Source organism: Choloepus didactylus, chromosome 21 (genome assembly GCF_015220235.1).
Source record: "Choloepus didactylus isolate mChoDid1 chromosome 21, mChoDid1.pri, whole genome shotgun sequence".
Classification (NCBI taxonomy): domain Eukaryota; kingdom Metazoa; phylum Chordata; class Mammalia; order Pilosa; family Megalonychidae; genus Choloepus; species Choloepus didactylus.
In genome coordinates, this window is record NC_051327.1 from 22,858,382 (window position 1) to 22,881,186 (window position 22,805).

Sequence of the window (22,805 nt, forward strand, 5' to 3'; positions counted from 1 at the left end):
TTCTTTTGAAATTTGCTAACTACTTGTTATATCATACTTTGAAAGTTATCACTGTTATGCCTATATGTTAAATTTCACAATAAAAAAATATATTAAAAAAAAAAAAGAATCACAGGAAAGAACTGCTCCCAGGAAGTGACAATCGAGTTCTGACTGGAACTAGCCAGGACCTGGGGTGAAGCATTGCCACAGACTACCAACAGGTGCAAATGGCAGGGGGAGAGTCTGGGCACTTCCTGGAGTGTGGGGAGGCTGGCAGGGACGGAGGGAACCGGCAAGGGAGGGGATGCAGCAGGCGCAGGAGGCCTGGAGGAGAGGCTCCAGCCTCTGTGAATCTCCCTGGGTGCTTGCCTGGGGTTTGGGCCCCCCTGTTGGGGCCCCAATAGTAAGCCTCCTGCAACACTCACTTTTGTTACGCCTTAACGTGAACCTAATGCCTAAACCGTGCGCTCTTTGCGGCGCTCACCCTGCTCCACCGTGCTCCAGAGGGAGCTCACCGGAGGCCTCGCCATGGGAATAAGCCATGGGAATAACCGACTTTTATCTGAGTCCGGTCCTGAGCGCGACTCCCTAAGGGGGGAGGGAAGTGAAGCTCAGGCGGACATATGGGAAACTTGCTTAGGGCCACCCAGGAGCCAGCGCCAGGATTCAAGCCCGCTTCTTTCCAAGGAGCTTTTCCCACCAATTTTCGATAGTGGTAAACATTTTGTAAATGGAAGGGCTTAGGGGTGAGAGCGTATCATTCACTGGTTCATCCACCCAGCAAATATTTATTCAGTGCCCCCTATGCCAGGGAGATTCTAGCTACTGGGGATCCTGCCCCCGCTTACATTTTATTGGGGGTGGGGGGTAAAATTAAAAAAAGATGCAGTAGGTCAGATGGAGCTAGCAGAAAAATAACCAGCCCAGGTCATGCTTAGGTGTGCACGGGAGGGTGGGGAGGAGGTGCTATTTCACGCAAGGTGGCCGGGAAGGCCTCTCTGGCAGGTGGCTCTAGCAGGCAGAGGGGACAGCAAACGCGAAAGCCAGGAAGCGGGAACCGGGGCCACGCGGGGGTATTCCTGGCTCTTCCGATTCGCCCCGCGCCTTAGCGGAGGCCGCACCCAACATGGCGGCCACGCGGGGAGCACGCCTGAGGGCGAGCGGAAGTGCGTAAGTTAAGGCGCCGGAAGTGGCAGCGGCCCCGCCCCTTGCTGGGGTCTCTGTGGAACCGCGGACGCGCCGGCTTTGAGCATCCCTGGCGGGGCAGGCGGGAGGGCCCCGGGCTGCAGCTCCGGGGGCCGCGGCAGGGCTCGCCCACGACATGGCCAGCTCCGGAGAGGTACGGCCCGCGCCCCTCTCCGCTTTCCCGCCCGCCTCGGCCCCTCTTGGTCCTCCCCATCCCGACCCCGGACCCCCTGCGTCCTTCCCTACCTGACCCCTGCCCCGCTCCGCCCTTTTCCCGGACCCGGGTCCCTCTCCGTCTTCCCCATCCTGACCCTGATCCCGCTCTGTTCTTCCCACCCCGAACCGTGGCCCCGGCCCTGCATGATCCTGTCCACCCCGACCCGGGCGTCGGCTGGGATTGGTCCCTCCTGCCCCGACCCTGGCCACGGCCCCTCCCCTTCCTTCCCATCCCAGCCCTGGCTTTGCCCCTTGTCCGGCCGGTCCCGGCCGGTCTTCCTGCACCTCAGGCCCGGGCTCTGTGTCCCAAGGCCCAAGCTTTCTCCCGCTTCGGTTTTCCACCCCCCCACCTCCCCAGCTCCCTATTCCTAATCGTCAGAGTTCCTTCCCGCCATGCCGGCCCCCGAGTCTCCGAGTCCCTGTAAACCTCCCAGTATACCTCCCAGACCTTAGCCATGTCTCTGTTCCTTGGCTCAGAGATTTGCCCTTTTGTTCCCGCTTCATCTTCTATCTTGAATGCTCAGTTTCAGGTCACGTATCTTCTCTCTGGAGCTGCCTGTTTCATGACTTGGGGATGATGGAGGAAAAGCTTTTTCACTGGGGTAGGGGTGGGGGTGGGGGCTTCACCCCACAAATTCTCCAGCGGTCTGTAAATCGGTCCCATGGAGAGTCCAGCTGCATCCCTTTAATGCGGGCCGAGGTATCTTGTCTGCAGAGGAGGGTATAGGGACATCTGGACTCTGACTAGCAGCTTTTCTTTTTGCTGTCCCCTGCCTTCCTGTAAGTGTACCTGTGTTTATATCCATCAGACTGTGGAGCCCACTTCCTAGGTCTCAGGGGCTTACCTGTATTCTGACAACAGGAGTAAAAAGTTCAAGTGTTTTCCTCAGAATGGAGGGGCATGGGAAGGTGGCAGGTGGCGGAGGGTGGGGTGGGATGGGGTGGGGTGTTGGCAGCTGCTCTTTGCTTTGAAGTGAATTCTGCTCAGAAGTGACTCCTGTGGCTCCTTGACTGAGGGGGAAGGGTGTGGGGTTGAACTGCAGACTCTTGTTAGGATTGGAGAGCCAGAAGGCTCCAGCGCCCCAGGGAAGAGTTCTGGGTGGCCTGGCTGTGTTAGCAGATTTAACTTAGTTGAGTGTGTTTGGGGGTGGGTGGAGTCCAGTACCCTGGTCTTATGGGGGTCCTGACTCTCAGGCCCCACGGGGATGAAGGAGGCCTGCCTCTTGTTACAGTGAGCCCTCTCTGGGGCTAAGAGGAGAGAGGGAAGTCTGGTTTCCCCTGGATGTGGAGATTAGGGTCCCTGATCTTGGAAACCCTGGGAGGAGTCCTGGGCATTTGTGTTTTCAAGTCAGCACTGACTTTCAAAATTAGACCACCCCATTCTGGAATTAGATGGTGGGGATAATCACACAATCTTGTGAACATGATGAAAACCACTGAATTGCACATTTCAATGATTCAGTCATTTCAATGATTCCTGATGTGGAGATCAGGGTCCCTTTTTCTGGGGTGACCTATTTATCTCTTTAGATGAAATCCAGATGCAATAAAATTCACTCTTTTTAACATGTGCAATTCAGTGGTTTTCATCATGTTCACAAGATTGTGTGATTATCCCCACCATCTAATTCCAGAATGGGGTGGTCTAATTTTGAAAGTCAGTGCTGACTTGAAAACACAATGCCCAGGACTCCTCCCAGGGTTTCCGAGGAATAGGGGGACACATGGTTAATGGCACTTCAGGTGATTGTGAAGCAGGGATTGCACTGACTCATGTCGGTCAGTGCCTCTCTCCCCTGGGCTTCACAAAGTGGTCTCCGTTCAGGAACCCTTCCTGGTCTACTGGGTGAGATAAGAAGCAAACCTTTATAATTCATCTGGGAAGGCTGGGGAGGGAGGGGACCTGGTGCCCGGGGATCCTGGGAGGGCTTCGCTGGGCAAGTAGCCTTTGAGCTGAGGTTCAAGGAGAAGGTGTTTCCCTCAGGGAACGGCTTGTGCAAAGCATTGGAGGGATAGTGCTTTGTATCAGGGAACATTCCAGAAAATACCAGCTAGATACGCAAAGACCTAAGAAGAGGAGCAGTGTTGAAAGAGTAGAGACCTCAAAATCACGTGTCCTTTTAGATTGCGCCTGTGATTAAAAATATATATATATAATGGAAAATTCCACATGCTTGCAAAAGTATGGTGTAACAAACCTCTATGCCCCACTGCCCAGTTCCGATAGTTATCAGTACGTGACCAATTTTGTTTCGTCTTTGTCACTTCTCTTCTCTCCCCTTTGGATTATTTAAAGCACATTCCAGATGTAACATCTGTTTATTTGTGAATCCTGTGCTTTCTTTGGGTGTCTGATCAGGACCCTTTCTGGGAGGGTATATTTTGGGGGCAGATACTGAGCTTTCAGTTCTTAATTTTGCTGAACTTTTTAAAAAAAATCATGAAAAGTTCCACATTCTGAAAAGTGTGTTAAGAAGCAGAGTTTAGTGAATACTAACTGAACTCTTTAACCCACCACTCTTTAAGCCATCCTCAAGTTGTCATCTGGTTCTGGCCAGGTGGCCTGGTAAGAATCACCTGGACCTATTAAAAGCATTTTCCAGGGTCTGCTCCTCTCCCCTGGATTGGAATTTCAGGGGATTCCGGGGAGCACCTGGGGGTGACCTTGCGGGAACCCCTGGCAGCCGTTTTCTGGTGGGGGAGGGAAGGGGCAGTTTCGGTTTTGGCACATCAGGCCCTGCCTCAGCCACTGCTTGTCCTCTGACCTCAGGCTGCTTTTTTACCTACGTTGTAAAGATGGAGGGTGGGCCTGCCTCAGTTTCCCCGGTGGCTGAGCACGCATTGTCCTGAGAGACTGATGCAAGCCAGGACAAGTTTATTTGGGTGTGTGTGTGTGGGTGAGCATATTCTGGGCTGTATTTTTTTTGTTTTTTGTTTTGTTATTGAGGTGAGAGTCACTTCACATAAAATTAACCATTTTAAAGTGAGCAGTTCAGTGGCATTTAGCACATTCAGTATCATGCAGCCACCACCTCTGTCTCCTTCCAAAGCATTTCTCTCACTGTACCCATTGAGCAGTCACTCCCGATTCCCTCTTCCCCCAGCCCTGGCGACCACTGATCTGCTTTCTGTTTCTGTGGTTTACCTGTTTTGGATTTTTCATATCAGTGGAATCCTTTTGTCCTTTTGGGTCTGGCTTATTTCGCTCCACTGCTGTCATCCAGGTCCATCTGTGCTGTAGTGTGAATCAACCCTCCACTCCTTTTTATGACTGAATAATACTCCACTGTGCATGTAGACCCCGTTTTGCCTCTCCGTTCACCTGTTGATGGACAATCTGGGTTGTGTCCACCTTGTGGCTCTTGTGAATCGTGCTGCTGTGAGCACTGGTGTGCAGGGGTATGTTTTCGGTTCCTTTGGGTGTGTGCCTGGGCTAAGGAATGCTGCTCTGGGCTGCATTTTTATTTTACAAATTGAGAAACCAGGAGGCCCACACCCTCCCTTCTGGTGGACTTGCATTGTTTGCTGTTGTCTCTCATAGCTGCCTCCTTTCCTGGCTGGAAGGTGCATTCATTACAGAAGGCCCTATCTTTGTCCTGTGAAGCTTAACTTTCAGGAATAGGACTGAGCTGTCACATGCTCGGCAGCATCTCCTGGGGCCGGCGGGGAGATCAGGGAAAGGAACCTGCCCTGGCGCCCCTTCTCTGTCCGGGCCAGTCCCCCCTTCCCCAGGCCCACCTCATCAGTGGGGTGCTGGCCCCAGGGAGTGTGCACAGCTTCAGGGGTCTGTCTGAGGGCATTATTTCTAGTTTATTTGGGGCACAGAGAGTGGTAGAAACCCTTTGAAGTAGTTCAGAAATAAATGAAATGGTATTCACCAATTGAAGAAAGGTTTCTGCTCGTGGAAGAAATTCCCCGTGGGAATTGTGATCCATAGGTGGTTTTAAGGTTTTAAGAAAAACCCAGCATTAGTAGTGTAACAATGGAATTCAGGGGACGCTCGAGGTTTTTACAGCGTTTGCCCCGTGTTCTGTGTGCTCCCCTTACCTGAGAGGCTGCGATGGATTCTTTGATACATCAACAAATGGAGGATGAGGAAGGGCGAGCCCCAGGCCCCTCGACTGTGCTCACTCCAGCCTTGTGATGGATTTCCGCGCCCTGCGCTGCTCCTCCGAGGCCCCCTGGTGCCAGGGCCTGCTTCCCAGTTTGCCTGGTCCCAAGCCTCTCCCCTGGAGATGGATTCTGCGGGGCATGGGTGGGGCCCAGAATCTGATTTTTAGCAGGTCCTTTGGTAATTCCCATGGTGGGCCTCTGGGCAGCACTGTGCTAAGCGAAGCTCCTTATGGTTGGAGGGGCCGTCAAATGTGAAGACGGTGGAGAGCTGCCGGCACGCCCGGCGGATGCCTCTTCCTGAGGAGCAGGTGGGAAGGGCGGATTCTGTTGTGAGGGGCCCTTGGCCCTCCTGATAAATGTGCCCCCTGACCCTGGCCACCTCCTCCGGTGCCTGCTGTGCCTTTACCTTTAGGAGAATGGGGGCTGCTTCTCTGCTTCCAGGGGAGAATGGGAAGAGTCCCCGGCCTGGTAGGGGCTCGGCAGGATGCAGACCTAACAGTGCAGGGTAGAAAGGATTTCACAGGCAGACGTTCCAGGAATCCGCAGTTTCCCACCGATGCCTGTGGCAGGGACAGGTTTTTCCTTTCAGGCTTCGCGGTTGCCCTGGCAGCGGGCAGGGCTTTCACAGAGCTGCAGGAGGGAGAGTGGGAGAAGGACTTGCTGGAAGGCAGAAGAGCTGGGAAGAGCAGTCGACACCCTTCTGGGCTCTCTCCCCTGGCAGAGGTCATTAGAGGGAGGAGAGCCCTCAGCGAGGACCTGCTAGAGGACAGAGGATCCCTTCGGGGGCAGCACTGGGGAGAAACGGGATTCCCCGCCCATGGGCTCCCCTTACCACAGCCTTTCCAGTTCCTCTGTCCTCCATTTGGGGATTTTGTGCACAAACCAGCAAGGGCGTTGTTGGGGATTGAATCATGCCCTACCAAAGGCACGTTCTGATGTCTGCCCCTGGTTGTCTGGGTGGGAGCCCATCAGCAAATAGGATCTTTGAAGATGTTATTAGTAAAGATGCACTCAGATGGAACGAGCGCAGGCTTAATCCCACGTGGCTGATGTCCCCAAAAGCAAAGGAAATTGGATGCAGAGAGGGAAGCCATGGGGAACAGCCAGAAGCCGGGAGTCAGCGGAACCCGGAAGAGAAAGGAGAAGACGCCACCAAGTGCGTCGCCATGGATGGAAAAGCCAAGGACCGGGGTTGCTGGCAGTCGGCCCAGACTGCCACAGTCTTCGGGAAGAAAGCGTCACCTTGCCTTGATTTGGGACTTCTCCTAGCCTTAAAACTGCGAGCCAATAAATACCCATTGTTAAAGCCACCCTGTTGTGTGGTGGTTGTTTTAGCAGCTGGGGCACTAAAACAGGCATTGAACATCTGGATGGAACGGAAGAAGACCTTTTCGTTCCCAGAAAGCTGCAGCAAAACAAAATGAAAGGGATAGGCATCTTCCTGGCGTTACCAGCCTGAGCTCCTGTCGAGAAAACACCACCAGTGGTGATGACTTGTGCAGCTGTTATTCATTACTAGTTTTACGATTTTAAAATGTCATTCATCTAGTAAGTGCTGTGTTTGTTATTTTTTTTCCAACTGACTTAAAAAAAAAGTTTTTGTTGTGGGAACTTACATGCAACATAAATTTTCTCATTTTAACCATTTTCAGGTATACAATTCATGGGTGTTGATGACACAATGTGTTTCTTATTTATAAGGACTTTCCGTAGTTTCATTCTCTATGGTGGTTTCTCTAGTTGGGGTTTTTTGTTTTTGTTTTTTTTTTTTAAATTAAAGAAGTTGTGGGGTTACATCTAGTTTTATTTGCCCTTAATCCTAATGCCAAAGGAGCCACTGTTGTCAGGTATTGTTCTGTTTTCCATGTAATAACTCATCTAGTCACCACAACAACCCAAGACGTGAGACGCTGTTATTATCCCCGAAACGTTTCCTGATACAATCCTACCTAAGAGTTTTTAAGACTGAAGCTTGACATTTGGGATGGGTTGGGGATAGTGGCCTTCAAAGATGACAAACTTCATCAAATAATACTATTGTTGAGTCTTTTAATAGGAAGAATCTCTTTTAGACACATAATGACCTTATTACTAAATCCATGATTTTTGAAGTGTTGCCCTGGTTTGCAGACCTGAAAAGGGGTCTTGGAAGCTTTCTGTGAGTTCTTTGCTCTGCAGTTAAGATTTTCAGTCAAAGCCTGTTCTTTCCTGTGGACCCTGGAGGGGGCTTTCTCTTGACTTCTCTCCTGGCTGGGGAGCCCATGGGAATTTGGTGCCCCTCGCTTTCAGGACGTGCCCAGCGATGAAGAGCCGAGTGCCGCAGTGGCGACAGGGGGCACCATGCACCTCCTGGGCTTCTCCGACGAGATCCTCCTGCACATCCTGAGCCGCGTCCCCAGCACAGACCTGGTTCTGAACGTCCGGCGCACCTGCCGGAAGCTGGCAGCCCTGTGCCTCGATAAGAGCCTCGTGCACACCGTGCTGCTGCAGAGGGACTACCAGGTGAGGCGGGTGTGGGGCAGGGGAGCGGGAGCGAGCTAACTTTCTGCTGTCCACCCTGCAGTCTTGACTGGAACAGCCTCCAATCTGTGACAGAAGTGAGGGGTGGAACAGCGGGTGTCGTAGCCCACCTTGGGGAGCAGGGAGAAGTGGCCGTTTTTCTGGGATGGATCCGAGGGCCCCTGGCACAGGGAGAGGACAGAGACTTACTTCCCAGTGGGTCCCGGGGCGTGAAATCGCTGGGGGCAGGATACGTGGGGGCAGTTTCTGTTAATGCTGGGCATGTGGTTCTCCATTGGCAGTGAGAGGGACTGTCTGGCATCCCCACCAGCGGGGTGGGAGAGTCCCGGTTGCCCAGCTCCCCGTCAGCACTTGGTGTTGTCGGCCTGTTAAGCTGTAGCCATTCTGGCGGGTGGGACATGGTGCCTCATTGTGGTTTTAACTTGCACTTCCCTGATGAAGGTGCTGGTGATCATCTTTCCATAAAGTGCACGGGCCATTTGTGTATCTTCTTTTTAAAAGTGACTTTTCAAGTCTCTGGCCCATTTACTGTTGAGTTGTTTGCCTTTTTCTTATTGGGTTGCAGGAGATCTTTATATATTCTGGATACAGGTTGTTTGTCAGATGCCCATATTGTGATTGTTTATACCCAGTCTGTGGCTTGACATTTCATTTTCTTAAACAGTATTTTTGGAAGAGCAAAAGTTCTTAATTTTGGTGAAGTCCAGCTTATTGAATTTTTGGGGGTCGTATTTAAGAAGTCTTTGCAAAGCCTGAGGTCATGAAGAATTCCTCCCAATGTTGTCTTACAGAATTTTTAGTTTTAGCTCTTCCAGTTAAATCTCTGGCCCACTTAGTTAATATTTATATATGATGTGAGATAAGTCTGGGCTCACTTTCTTTAGGCTTATGGCCGTCCAATTCTCCAGCACCATTTATTAAAAAAGATAATACTTTTCTGGTTGAAAAATCAATTGACAATATAGCTTAAAGATAAAAATTAAACAGTTTTCCAGGGTCTTGACCTTAACCCAGATTTTGGGAGACCACGGAAAGGGCGCCTGACTGTTCTTACTTGTGGTGAAGCGGCGCCTTTGGGAACCAGAGGGGCCATTCTAGACACTTGCCCTTTTTGCCAGCTGTGGGGGGTGGGAGGAGGAGGGCTTGTGCCCATGGCACTCCTTTCTCTAGGGGAAGAGGGTGGAGGCCTTGAATACAGGGCCATCTGATGTATGTCTGGAGCGTTGAAGACATGCATATCCCTCTTCTGTGCAGTTCCGCTTCTAGATGTTTACCCTCAAGAAGGCACCTGATGTGCCGAAGCTTTATGTCCCGGGGCGCAGGTGACAGCCCAGTTGCCCAGCTGTCGCCGACTGGCTGCTGGGCCCCCTTAGCTGGGTCAGTTGGAGTTTACGTCCACTGGCCCAGACCAGGTTTTTTGAGGAGTATTTGGTGTGAAGATGCTTGTGACGTGAAGGAAAGCATCAGGTGCAGCTAGATTCACAGAGCATGATTTCTAGTTTTGTGATGTGTGTTAAAAAGATGGGGACCCCACCCAGACAGCACCTGGGAGCCCACAGGCCTCTGCCTGGGCAGCCGCGGGCAAGAGGCTTTAGTGGTTTGGCTCCTTGGCAGTCTCTGGGTGCTCTTACCTGCTGGCTAAAGATAGGTGGGTGGGAAGGGAAGGCGGAGGTGGGGCCAGCTTTCCCCTGGCTGTTTCTTCTCAGTTGGATTTGGGGCTTCTGCAGGGGCCCTTGTGGCCCCCTGATTGTTGCTGGGGAGCAGGAGCCCCCGGGGGGTGAGGGAGACACCCAGGTGCCCTCAGTCCCTTTTCCTTCCTCTCCCCTCGCTGTCATTGTCTTGCAGGCAAGCGAGGACAAGGTGAAGCAGCTCATAAGGGAGATTGGCCGCGAGATCCAGCAGCTGAACATGGCCGGCTGCTACTGGCTGCCGGGAGCCACCCTCGAGCACGTTGCCCGCTGCCGCAGCCTGGTGAAGGTGAACCTCGCGGGCTGCCACCTGACGTCCCTGCGCCTGTCCCGGGTGCTCTCAGCCCTGCAGCACCTGCGCTCGCTGGCCATCGACGTCAGCCCCGGCTTCGACGCCAGCCAGCTGAGCAGTGAGTGCAAGGCCACACTGAGCCGCGTGCGGGAGCTCAAGCAGACGCTGTACACACCCTCTTATGGCGTGGTGCCCTGCTGCACCAGCCTCGAGAAGCTGCTGCTCTACTTCGAGATCCTCGACCGCACACGCGAGGGTGCCGTCCTCTCAGGCCAGCTGATGGTGGGCCAGAGCAACGTGCCCCACTACCAGAACCTGCGCGTCTTCTACGCCCGCCTGGCCCCCGGCTATGTCAACCAGGAGGTGGTGCGCCTCTACCTGGCCGTGCTCAGCGACCGCACACCCAAGAACCTCCATGCCTTCCTCATCTCTGTGCCCGGCAGCTTTGCCGAGAGCGGGGCCACCAAGAACCTCCTGGACTCCATGGCCCGCAACGTGGTCCTGGACGCCCTGCAGCTGCCCAAGTCCTGGCTCAACGGCTCATCCCTCCTCCAGCAGCTGAAGTTCCACAACCCCTTTTACTTCAGCTTCAGCCGCTGCACCCTGTCCGGCGGCCACCTCATCCAGCGGGTCATCAACGGTGGCAAGGACCTCCGGAGCCTGGCGAGCCTGAACCTCAGCGGCTGCGTCCACTGCCTGTCCCCGGACTCCCTCTTCCGCAAGGCGGAGGACGCTATTGACAGCGGCATCCTTGAGACGCTGGTGGCGTCCTGCTGCAACCTGCGCCACCTCAACCTCTCGGCCGCCCACCACCACAGCTCCGAGGGCCTGGGCAAGCACCTCTGCCAGCTGCTGGCCCGCCTGCGGCACCTGCGCTCCCTCTCCCTGCCCGTCTGCTCCGTGGCCGCCTCGGCTGCCAGGGCCGACCGGGCTCCCGCCCAGCCCGCCACGCACGCGGTGCCCCGGGGCTTCGGCAAGAAGGTGCGTGTGGGCGTCCCATCCTACCCCGCCTCCGTCTCGGGGCCCGCCACCCCGCAGCCCGCCTCAGTGTTCTGGGCCCTGCTGAAAAGCGTGTCCTTTCTGGAGCGCCTCGAGCTCATTGGCTCCAACTTCTCCTCCGCCATGCCTCGCAATGAGCCCGCCATCCGGAACTCCCTCCCGCCCTGCAGCCGGGCACAGAACGTCGGGGACTCGGAGGTGGCCGCCATCAGCCAGCTGGCCTTCCTGAAGCACCTGACGCTGGCCCAGCTGCCCAGTATCCTGACGGGCTCTGGGCTGGTCAGCATCGGCCTGCAGTGCCAGCAGCTCCAGTCCCTCTCGCTGGCCAACCTGGGCATGATGGGCAAGGTGGTCTACATGGCTGCCCTCTCGGACATGCTGAAGCACTGCAAGCGGCTGAAGGACCTCAGGTGAGGGGCCTGCCTGCACTCCAGGGTCCTCGGGCCTGTTCCCCCGGAGGGCCCCTAGTGCCAACCGGGGAAATGAGTAGCACGTTCCTGCACTCGGGGCACACTGAATCCTGACTCTGCGCCTGCCAGGGGGCCCGAGGGAGGGCTCCCTAGGTATTGGGGTGAACGGGACACAGGCCTGTATTCCAGGAGCTCAGAGTCCTGGGTGTGGGGGCCTGATGGGGAGAGTGTGCATGATCACAGGACTCGGTGAGGGTCAGCACGCCTTGGGGGCTTGGAGACGTGATGACCCTGCCGGTGCCTCGGAGGGCTCATGAGCAATTGTGGTTACCTGAGTGATTGCCGGGCACAGCACCGTGCTGACATGGAGTTGGCTCTAATCCTTGTGGCAGTCCCACATGGTGGTGGTGTTCCCACTGACGTTGCTGGCATGGGGGGAGCCAGGACTCGAGCCTGGAGCTCTCTGGTGATCTTTGCACTTCCTGAAGGATGAGGAGGCGTGAGCCAGGGATATGGCTCACTGGAAAGGAAGGCAGCATGTGCACAAGCCCCAGAGATGTGCAAATGTGCAGGTGCTCAAAAAGCCATGGAGTCACAGGGTGGGGAGGGGCACAGGAGAGGCGGGCGGGTGAGGGTGCTGAGGGGCTCCGACCAGGACAGGGAGGAGGGGGTCAGGTTTCCAGCTTGGAATTGCCTGTGGACTGGAGGGGACAGGATGGAGGAGACAGAAAAATGGATGTAGAAGGGCTGACTGAGAGCTGGGAAGGAGGGGAGCCTCCGAGGAATTTACCTGGGGTGTTGTCGTGGGGCCCAGCACAAAATGAGCTTGTGGCAGCTGTGCTGTGGAGCGAAGGCTGCTCTTGTGCGGTCCTGGTACCTAAGGGATTGGGGTGTATTTGAAAGTCTCGACAGAGAGATCTGAGCTTGAAAAACTGAAATGCGTAGGGGAGCTCCACGAGGGATTCAGGTTGTGAAGGAAGTGGAGACGGGGGTCTGATACATTTTCCGGTCCATCTGTGAGTCCTGAGTGTGTGGCATAGGTAGGTGGGGGCAGCCACAGGGCCATGGAGTGACATGTCATCTCGAGGGGGCACTGGGACAGGTGCATGTCGCTGTCCCCGGAAGAGCCAGCACTCGCTCTGCTTCTGCTGCGGGCCCCCCTGCACCGTCGCGGTGACCACGTTCCAACACGCAGGTAGGACACGGAAGCCCAGAGGAGCCGAGCCTCACCCAGGCCGGTCCACCTCCAGGGCTTGGTCCCAGCCATCGACCACCGAGTGGAGGCAGATGTGACCTTGGTAACTGCTTGAGCTCCTCTGAGGGTTCTGCATGACAGGCAGTGAACCGGCAGAATGCTCTGCTGCTCACGTCCTGGAGCCTTCTAGAACGTCTCTGCCAGGCTGCCCTCTCTGCGCCTCCCTTTCCAAGGCTTCCTGCCTCCTTGCTAGTCTTAGGGGCGAGAAGCCCAGGAAGGAGCCCCAGTGGCTGTGAGCGGCTTTGCTCTCCTGCCGTGTCTAATCGACGCCACGGTCCTTGTCTTGAGCACACACTGAGCTGCAGGTCTGGGTTGCTGGTTTATGCTGTGGTCCTGTGCCCCCAGCTCACAGTTCCTATGAGAACTGTAGTACCGAGTGTCGTCCATCTTTACGCCAATGGGAAAACGTGGTAGCCGGGCCTCTCAGAATGTGCCAGGCCCTGGGCCTGCCAGAGCATGGCTGCTTCCCAGGACGCTTAGAGATATGCCCGAGGATGGCCCGAGCTGCCAAGAGACCCACACAGATGCGCCGGGCAGGGAACTTGCTGCTCCTGTTCTGGGGCTGCTCTGGTCACCCTGGTGCTGGGCTGGGGTGGAGGGTGGGGAGCGGCACTCTGGCCGCTGCTTCCCAGGCCAGGCTGCAGCAGGGAGCAGGCTCCCTTTCAGCTGACAGCTCTTCACTTCCTGGTCCCCCACCCCATGTCCCTCTCCCTGCAGAGCTTTGCCCCACAGCCCAAGTCCGAGTGCTCCTGGAGTCAACTTCTGGCCCGGGCCCCTGTCCTGTCTGGGTGGGTTGGGCCACTGTCCCCTGCCAGGAGTGGCGAGGGCTCTGAGCGCAGCAACCAGCCCCTCTCGCCACCGCCCTTCACAGGGCCAGCCTGAGCTTCCATTTTGGGGCCGTTCTGACTTCTGGGGGCAGGGGGCCACTTTCTATCTGATGAGCCCACATGGAAAGGGGAGGGTCCCCAGAAAGAAATCAGACCTGGAGAGAGATCCAAGGGTTTCCCTGCTCCCTCGGTGTCCCCCGTGCTCACCCCACAGCCCCTCCCGGATGCACCCTGTGCCAGCACCTTCTCTTCCCGTTGACTCATCTTTGCCTCCAGGCCATGTCCCTTGTCCCACCTCATCTCTTCCTTTCCGGAAGGTGCAGTGGTAAGTGTGTGCTGAAGGGCCACATTTAACTTGAGCTGCAAGTGGAGCACAAAATCATTAAAAAAAAAAAGAAAAACCACCCAGATCTGCTGTCCTGTTTCCCTGCTTGACTCTTGTGATCTGGAATCAAGTATTTCCTAAATTCCGGCCCCCCTGCAAGCATTTTTATTCTAATTTAACTAAACCTGAGCCAGCGGGTCTCATGACCCATCAGTGTTGCCGTTGGTGACTTTGCTTTCTTGCCGACTCATTAAAGACCCACTTTTTTGACTTTCCTGTGGTTGTCAGGCAGTGTTTGATAAAAACAGAAATTAATGAAAATAAAGTAGTACATTCCTGTGGTTTATGAAGAGTAGTGAAAGGCTCCTGAGGAAATCGGTGGTGTCTCTCCCACACCCGCCTCATGTCCAGAATGTTCTTGAAGTGTCTGCTGCCTGCAGAGCCAGCTGGGACATAGGAGCCGCCTGCTCCCCTGGGCTGGCTCGTTACACGGGCCCGAGGCTGCACTGAGTCCCCATCGGCGCTGCTGGGCCTGGGGAGGGTAGGGGCCGTGGTGTCCCAGCTGGTCCCGGTTCCCCTCCCCCCACTCCCGGGCTTTGTCCTGCTCCCTTGCTGCCATCTGTTCTTTGCCCTCCAGAAGGTGCTTCCACTTGGAACCTCTGGCCCTCAGACCACAAGGTGGAGGGACGCCCCCGTGACAGGACGGGCAGGGCCTTGCAGTCAGCAGGCTGGCACCCTGCCCCAGCGGTGGCGCTTGGGCTGTGTGTCACAGGTCCTCTTCTGGGCAGGTGGCAGCCGGGAGCGGCTTCCTCGTGGGATGACTCTAAAGCCTAAACCGGTGACACTTAGAAAGCTCGCAGAACAGGGTGTGGCACACGTGAGACGGGTCTTAATTATTTGTCCTTCTACAGGTGTGTGAGCACCTGCCAGGCCAGGTGTGGTCTGGGCTCCCAGCGCACTGAGCCTTGTCCTTGTGGGGCTTCCATTCTGGGTGGGTGGTGGGGCAGTGACAGAGGTGGAGTCGCTCCTAGGCTCTGTTAAAAGATAACAGTATGTGCCGGGAAGATGCAGGGCGAGGGGTGCTGGCGGCATGTCGGTGGCGGCTGAGATCAACTTCATGATGAAGCTGAGATCACAGCTAAGGATTTGAGCAGTTGAATTGCGTTAGCAAAGCAGACCTGGGGCAAGAGTGTTCCAGATGAGGGAAACAGCTGGAGCCACACTGTCCACTCCAGTGGACACAAGCTAGGGGGCTGTTCACGCGGACATAAATTTAAATGATATGAAACTGAATGCTCTGGGTCTCCGCTGCTTCAGCCACATTTCAGGAGCTCAGTAACATCTGTGGCTGGTGGCTGCTGGACATCGAACGTGGCCATCCTCACAAAGAGCTGAGTTAGAGCTGAGGCCCTGAGTCAGGTGGGCCTGGGGTCTCCAGGGAGCAGCCAGGAGGCCCATGGAGCTGGAAGGGAGCATTTGAGGGGAGGGCAAAGGTGACGGGGTCCCTCTGGCTGCCTGGGGGCAAGGGCAGAGCAGCCCGCTTCAGGGACCCTGGTCGTAATAAGACTGACTCAGGTGGTGGCAGGGGAAGTGGCCAGATTCTGGCTTTAATCAAAGGGCAGAATCCAAAGATTGCATGGGGCGAGAGAGGGTTCCAGACGATTCTGGGGCTGCAGCTTGAGCAGTTGGATGATGAAGTTGCTCTCAGCTGAGCCGGGGAAGGCTGTGGGGGCAAATCTGGTGTACGTCCTGCACATGTGAGTTTGAGATGCTGGTGGCTTCCATGCGGGGTGGCCCCCCAGTCGTGGTGAGGCTGGAGTTCAGGGCAAGGGCTGGAGCCCTCAGCATGCAGGTGGTGCTTAGCTGTGGAGCCAGGTGAGAGCGAGGACTGGGTCATGGGACGCTTCCTGGTCGTGGGGAGGAGGAAGCGTCAGTGGAGGGGACTGAGAGGAGCTAGCAATGAGGGAGGATGCGGCCGGGAGCGGGCAGCGTTCTGGAAGCTACAGGAATGGCGGCGCGAGGCAGTTGTTGGGGTCCCTGTCAGAGCTCTCATGGTGCTTGCCAGGTGCTTTTCACGTGCTTCCAGGGACTGCTTTGCTATTTTCAGCAGCCCTGTGATTGTTGATCTGTGGTCCCTGTTCTGCAGACGAGGAGAATGAGGTGTTATAGAACTTGCCTGGCCCTCTGCGGGCCAGTGGGCAGCCGGGAGGGTTTCCAGCTCATGGGCGCAGAACGTGGAGTTGGGGGCACACGGCAGCCTTTCACCGAGGGGCCTCAGGTCCCCCCAGGAGTGGGCCATGGGCGTGGGGGCGAGTGGGGTTTGTAGCCCACGTGCATAATGGCGCCTCTGTGTGCGAGTGGGAGCCCGTGTCCAGTGGCTGACCAAGAACTACATCTGTTCCAAGCCGGGTACAGCCATTTCCAGAGCGCAGCCAAACGGCCCCATTCCTCTGGATTCCTGCTTTCTGCTGTACATGGAGCCCAGGGAAGCGGTAGTAATGGAGCAGGTGGTGCTCACTGGCCGGGGGCTGCTGGCTGCAGCAGGCAGGAAGGAGGTGGTGTCTTGGCTCCTGGGCTTCTCAGTGGGGTGGCCGCTGCCGAGGCTGCGCGTTCATGGATCCCAGTCAGGTGGCAGCCTGGGCCCTGGTGGGAGCCGCCTCCACGCAGCTGGGGCAGTTTTGCATGTGGGGGAGGCGTCCGTGGGGGCGGAGGCCAGGCAGGAACAAGTCCTTCCAGCTGAGGTCTCGCTGGCCTTGGTTTTGGGGCATACCTTGGGAGTTAGCAGATCATAGGGCGGTCAGCAAACGGCACCTCCTTCCAAAGACTTGGCTTAGGCCTTGCCTGGTGGAGGAGGGAGAGGGTCACCTCAGGTCACCCTGGGTCGCTTGTGGCCCCAGCACCCAGGCGGCATCCGGGCATTTGAACGGCTGTCGCCTTGAAGCAGCGGGGCCTGAGGTTGGACAGGCAGGAGCAGAGGGGTGGGTGGGGCCTGTGGGAGCAGGGCTCCAGGGAGGGTCCCCTCGCCCCCTGTGATCCTGAGGGCCTTCTCTGTCCACAGAGCTGGGGTGAGACCCACGTCACCCTTCAGGCAGCAGAATTTGGAGCTGCGTCCTTACTGGTTGGGTGCCTGGGGGCCGCTCAGCCACTCTGGCCACCGTGTCCCTCGCCCCCGCCCTCACTGCAGGAGCCGGCCAGGCCCTGTGCTGGGTCCAGGCTGCCAGGCTGCCCTCGGTGATGCGGGCAGGGCCGGAGTCCGTAGCTCAGGCCACTCTCCCATGGCCCGAACCCCTGGGGGACGAGGGGAAGAAGAATCCGGAAGTGGCTGTCCAGTTGAAAAACTTGAAAGCGTGCACGCACCTGCTCCAGGAGCCCCAGGCCCGGGCGCTCCCGCGACACCGGGGCGCCACCTGGCGGCCACCTGCGGCCAAGGCCCCCGCAGCCCTTCCCCCGTGCCGCCCTCGCCTCCCGCAGGGCCAGTCTCCCTCCTGCACCTGTGGGACCCCTCCAGCGTGACCTCCTCTTAACCCGGTGGCAGCTGCAAGGGCCCTATTTGCAAATGAGGTCACTCTCTGAAGTTCTGGGTGGACATGGTTTTGGGGGGGTGCTCGTCCATCCTGGATGGCTGCGTAGCCCCGGGCTGGCCCCCGAGGGCTGCCGTGGAGTGGGGGTGCTGGGCTCACAGCCGGCTCCGGGGAGCAGGCCCAGGTGTCAGCCGTGGTTCTGGGGGTTTCCGGGACCTCTCGCACCCCTCCCGCTTCCCCGCCTTCTAGTCTGCTAAGGGCGCTTCCGGTGGGACTTTTCTTTTTAAAGATAGAACCAGATAAGGTGTTCAGACATTTTCTTGAGAAAAGTGAACTTCTCAAAATTCAAGCCAGCAGAAGAATGGCACTTGCTTGCCCCCTGGGCTCTGGCTGATTTAGGATCTTACCCTCAGCGAGAGAGAATTGATACTTTCTGTGCCCCTGTACTGTCTTTGAGAGGCGTCTGCTCTCTGCTTGTGTCCATCTGAAAGCCTTCCCCATTTTTGAAAAATGAAGTTCATTAGCTGGGGTCTGCAGGGCCTCCGATGTGGGGTGTGGGGTGTTGGCTCGCGTTGCAGCCCTGTGGCAGTGCTTGCTCGGGGACGTGGGTTTCCTTCTTGCTTGTTCCCCAGAACGGTCCTCAGGGGCTTCTTCCCAGCCCAGGACGGCTTCTGGGGGTTTTACGGTGCAGACCCCCAAAGGACCCACACTTCCCCGCACCGTCTTAGTGGGAGGAGCTTAATATGCTTTCTACTTATGATCAGTAAAATAGAATTAAAATTAGAGGCGGGGCAAGATGGCAGACTGGTGAGCTGTATGTTTTAGTTACTCCTCCAGGAAAGTAGGTAAAAAGCCAGGAACTGCGTGGACTGGACACCACAGAGCAATCTGTCTTTGGGCATACTTCATACAACACTCATGAAAACGTGGAACTGCTGAGATCAGCGAAATCTGTAAGTTTTTGCGGCCAGGGGACCCGCGCCCCTCCCTGCCAGGCTCAGTCCCGGGGGAGGAGGGGCTGTCAGCTCCAGGAAGGAGAAGGGAGAATTGCAGTGGCTGCTCTTATGGGAAACTCATTCTACTGATTCAAACTCCAACCATAGATAGACTGAGACCAGACACCAGAGACTCTGAGAGCAGCCAGCCCAGCAGAGAGGAGACAGGCATAGAAAAAGAACAACACGAAAAACTCCAAAATAAAAGCAGAGGATTTTTGGAGTTCTGGTGAACACAGAAAGGGGAAGGGCGGAGATCAGGCCTTGAGGCGCATATGGAAATCCCGAAGCAAGGCTGATCTCTCTGCCCTGTGCGCCTTTCCTTAATGGCCCTGGTTGCTTTGTCTATTAGCATTTCAATAACCCATTAGATCTCTGAGGAGGGCCGTTTTTTTTTTTTTTTAAATCCTTTTTCCTTTTTCTAAAACAATTACTCTAAGAAGCTCAATACAGAAAGCTTCAAAGAATTGAAATTTGGGCACGTCAAATCAAGAGCAGAACTAAGAGAGCTCTGAGACAAAAGGCAATAATCCAGTGGCTGAGAAAATTCACTAAACAACACAACTTCCCAAGAAAAGGGGGGTGTCCGCTCACAGCCACCATCCTGGTGGACAGGAAACACTCCTGCCCATCGCCAGCCCCATAGCCCAGAGCTGCCCCAGACAACCCAGTGTGACGGAAGTGCTTCAAATAACAGGCACACACCACAAAACTGGGCGTGGACATTAGCCTTCCCTGCAACCTCAGCTGAATGTCCCAGAGCTGGGAAGGGGGAGCAGTGTGAATTAACAGAGCCCCATTCAGCCATCATTTCAGCAGACTGGGAGCCTCCCTACACAGCCCAGCAGCCCAGAACTGCCCTGGGGGGACGGCACTCACCTGTGACATAGCACAGTCATCCCTCAACAGAGGACCCGGGGTGCACAGCCTGGAAGAGGGGCCCACTTGCAAGTCTCAGGAGCCATACGCCAATACCAAAGACTTGTGGGTCAGTGGCAGAGACAAACTGTGGCAGGACTGAACTGAAGGATTAGACTATTGCAGTAGCTTTAAAACTCTAGGATCATCAGGGAGATTTGACTGTTAGGGCCACCCCCCCTCCCCGACTGCCCAGAAACACGCCCCACATACAGGGCAGGCAACACCAACTACACACGCAAGCTTGGTACACCAATTGGGCCCCACAAGACTCACTCCCCCACTCACCAAAAAGGCTAAGCAGGGGAGATCTGGCTTGTGGAGAACAGGTGGCTCGTGGACGCCACCTGCTGGTTAGTTAGAGAAAGTGTACTCCACGAAGCTGTAGATCTGATAAATTAGAGATAAGGACTTCAACTGGTCTACAAACCCTAAAAGAACCCTATCAAGTTCAGCAAATGCCACGAGGCCAAAAACAACAGAAAATTATAAAGCATATGAAAAAACCAGACGATATGGATAACCCAAGCCCAAGCACCCAAATCAAAAGACCAGAAGAGACACACCTAGAGCAGCTACTCAAAGAACTAAAGATGAACAATGAGACCATAGTACGGGATATGAAGGAAATCAAGAAGACCCTAGAAGAGCATAAAGAAGACATTGCAAGACTAAATAAAAAAATGGATGATCTTATGGAAATTAAAGAAACTGTTGACCAAATTAAAAAGATTCTGGACACTCATAGTACAAGACTAGAGGAAGTTGAACAATGAATCAGTGACCTGGAAGATGACAGAATGGAAAATGAAAGCATAAAAGAAAGAATGGGGAAAAAAATTGAAAAACTCGAAATGGACCTCAGGGATATGATAGATAATATGAAACGTCCGAATATAAGACTCATTGGTGTCCCAGAAGGGAAGAAAAGGGTAAAGGTCTAGGAAGAGTATTCAAAGAAATTGTTGGGGAAAACTTCCCAAATCTTCTAAACAACATAAATACACAAATCATAAATGCTCAGCGAACTCCAAATAGAATAAATCCAAAAAAACCCACTCCGAGACATATACTGATCACGCTGTCAAACATAGAAGAGAAGGAGCAAGTTCTGAAAGCAGCAAGAGAAAAGCAATTCACCACATACAAAGGAAACAGCATAAGACTAAGTAGTGACTACTCAGCAGCCACCATGGAGGCGAGAAGGCAGTGGCACGATATATTTAAAATTCTGAGTGAGAGGAATTTCCAGCCAAGAATACTTTATCCAGCAAAGCTCTCCTTCAAATTTGAGGGAGAGCTTAAATTTTTCACAGACAAAGAAATGCTGAGAGAATTTGCTAACAAGAGACCTGCCCTACTGGAGATACTAAAGGGAGCCCTACAGACAGAGAAACAAAGACAGGACAGAGAGACTTGGAGAAAGGTTCAGTACTAAAGAGATTCGGTATGGGTACAATAAAGGATATTAATAGAGAGAGGGGAAAAATATGGCAAACATAATCCAAAGGATAAGATGGCCGATTCAAGAAATGCCTTCACGGTTTTAACGTTGAATGTAAATGGATTAAACTCCCCAATTAAAAGATATAGATTCGCAGAATGGATCAAAAAAAATGAACCATCAATATGTTGCATACAAGAGACTCATCTTAGACACAGGGACACAAAGAAACTGAAAGTGAAAGGATGGAAAAAAATATTTCATGCAAGCTACAGCCAAAAGAAAGCAGGTGTAGCAATATTAATCTCAGATAAAATAGACTTCAAATGCAGGGATGTTTTGAGAGACAAAGAAGGCCACTACATACTAATAAAAGGGGCAATTCAGCAAGAAGAAATAACAATCGTAAATGTCTATGCACCCAATCAAGGTGCCACAAAATACATGAGAGAAACATTGGCAAAACTAAAGGAAGCAATTGATGTTTCCACAATAATTGTGGGAGACTTCAACACATCACTCTCTCCTATAGATAGATCAACCAGACAGAAGACCAATAAGGAAATTGAAAACCTAAACAATCTGATAAATGAATTAGATTTAACAGACATCTACAGGACATTACATCCCAAATCACCAGGATACACATACTTTTCTAGTGCTCACGGAACTTTCTCCAGAATAGATCATATGCTGGGACATAAAACAAGCCTCAATAAATTTAAAAAGATTGAAATTATTCAAAGCACATTCTCTGACCACAATGGAATACAATTAGAAGTCAATAACCATCAGAGACTTAGAAAATTCACAAATACCTGGAGGTTAAACAACACACTCCTAAACAATCAGTGGGTTAAAGAAGAAATAGCAAGAGAAATTGCTAAATATATAGAGACGAATGAAAATGAGAACACAACATACCAAACCTGTGGGATGCAGCAAAAGCAGTGCTAAGGGGGAAATTTATAGCACTAAACGCATATATTAAAAAGGAAGAAAGAGCCAAAATCAAAGAACTAATGGATCAACTGAAGAAGCTAGAAAATGAACAGCAAACCAATCCTAAACCAAGTACAAGAAAAGAAATAACAAGGATTAAAGCAGAAATAAATGACATAGAGAACAAAAAAACAATAGAAAGGATAAATATCACCAAAAGTTGGTTCTTTGAGAAGATCAACAAGATTGACAAGCCCCTAGCTAGACTGACAAAATCAAAAAGAGAGAAGACCCATATAAACAAAATAATGAATGAAAAAGGTGACATAACTGCAGATCCTGAAGAAATTAAAAAAATTATAAGAGGATATTATGAACAACTGTATGGCAACAAACTGGATAATGTAAAAGAAATGGACAATTTCCTGGAAACATATGAACAACCTAGACTGACCAGAGAAGAAATAGAAGACCTCAACCAACCCATCACAAGCAAAGAGATCCAATCAGTCATCAAAAATCTTCCCACAAATAAATGCCCAGGGCCAGATGGCTTCACAGGGGAATTCTACCAAACTTTCCAGAAAGAACTGACACCAATCTTACTCAAACTCTTTCAAAACATTGAAAAAAATGGAACACTACCTAACTCATTTTATGAAGCTAACATCAATCTAATACCAAAACCAGGCAAAGATGCTACAAAAAAGGAAAACTACCGGCCAATCTCCCTAATGAATATAGATGCAAAAATCCTCAACAAAATACTTGCAAATCGAATCCAAAGACACATTAAAAAAATCATACACCATGACCAAGTGGGGTTCATTCCAGGCATGCAAGGATGGTTCAACATAAGAAAAACAATCAATGTATTACAACACATTAAAAACTCGAAAGGGAAAAATCAATTGATCATCTCAATAGATGCTGAAAAAGCATTTGACAAAATCCAACATCCCTTTTTGATAAAAACACTTCAAAAGGTAGGAATTGAAGGAAACTTCCTCAACATGATAAAGAGCATATATGAAAACCCACAGCCAGCATAGTACTCAATGGTGAGAGACTGAAAGCCTTCCCTCTAAGATCAGGAACAAGACAAGGATGCCCGCTGTCACCACTGTTATTCAACATTGTGCTGGAAGTGCTAGCCAGGGCAATCCGGCAAGA

The 22,805-nt window shown here is 53.3% G+C and overlaps 1 protein-coding gene across 3 annotated transcripts in view; it reads left to right on the forward strand.

Moving 5' to 3' along the window:
• Positions 1-1,173: 1,173 nt before the first annotated feature.
• The window catches only part of FBXL18 (F-box and leucine rich repeat protein 18), a 64,736-nt gene continuing 43,104 nt past the window's right edge, over positions 1,174-22,805 (forward strand). For 2 of the 3 annotated variants that reach the window (XM_037814392.1, XM_037814393.1), the window contains exon 1: positions 9,182-11,405. In XM_037814392.1, coding sequence (XP_037670320.1) covers positions 9,505-11,405 — 1,901 coding nt within the window. In that variant the 5' untranslated portion in view covers positions 9,182-9,504. Of the gene's footprint in view, positions 1,322-7,785; positions 7,999-9,181; positions 11,406-22,805 lie in introns of those variants that run through there. The other variant, XM_037814394.1, reaches the window with a different exon arrangement.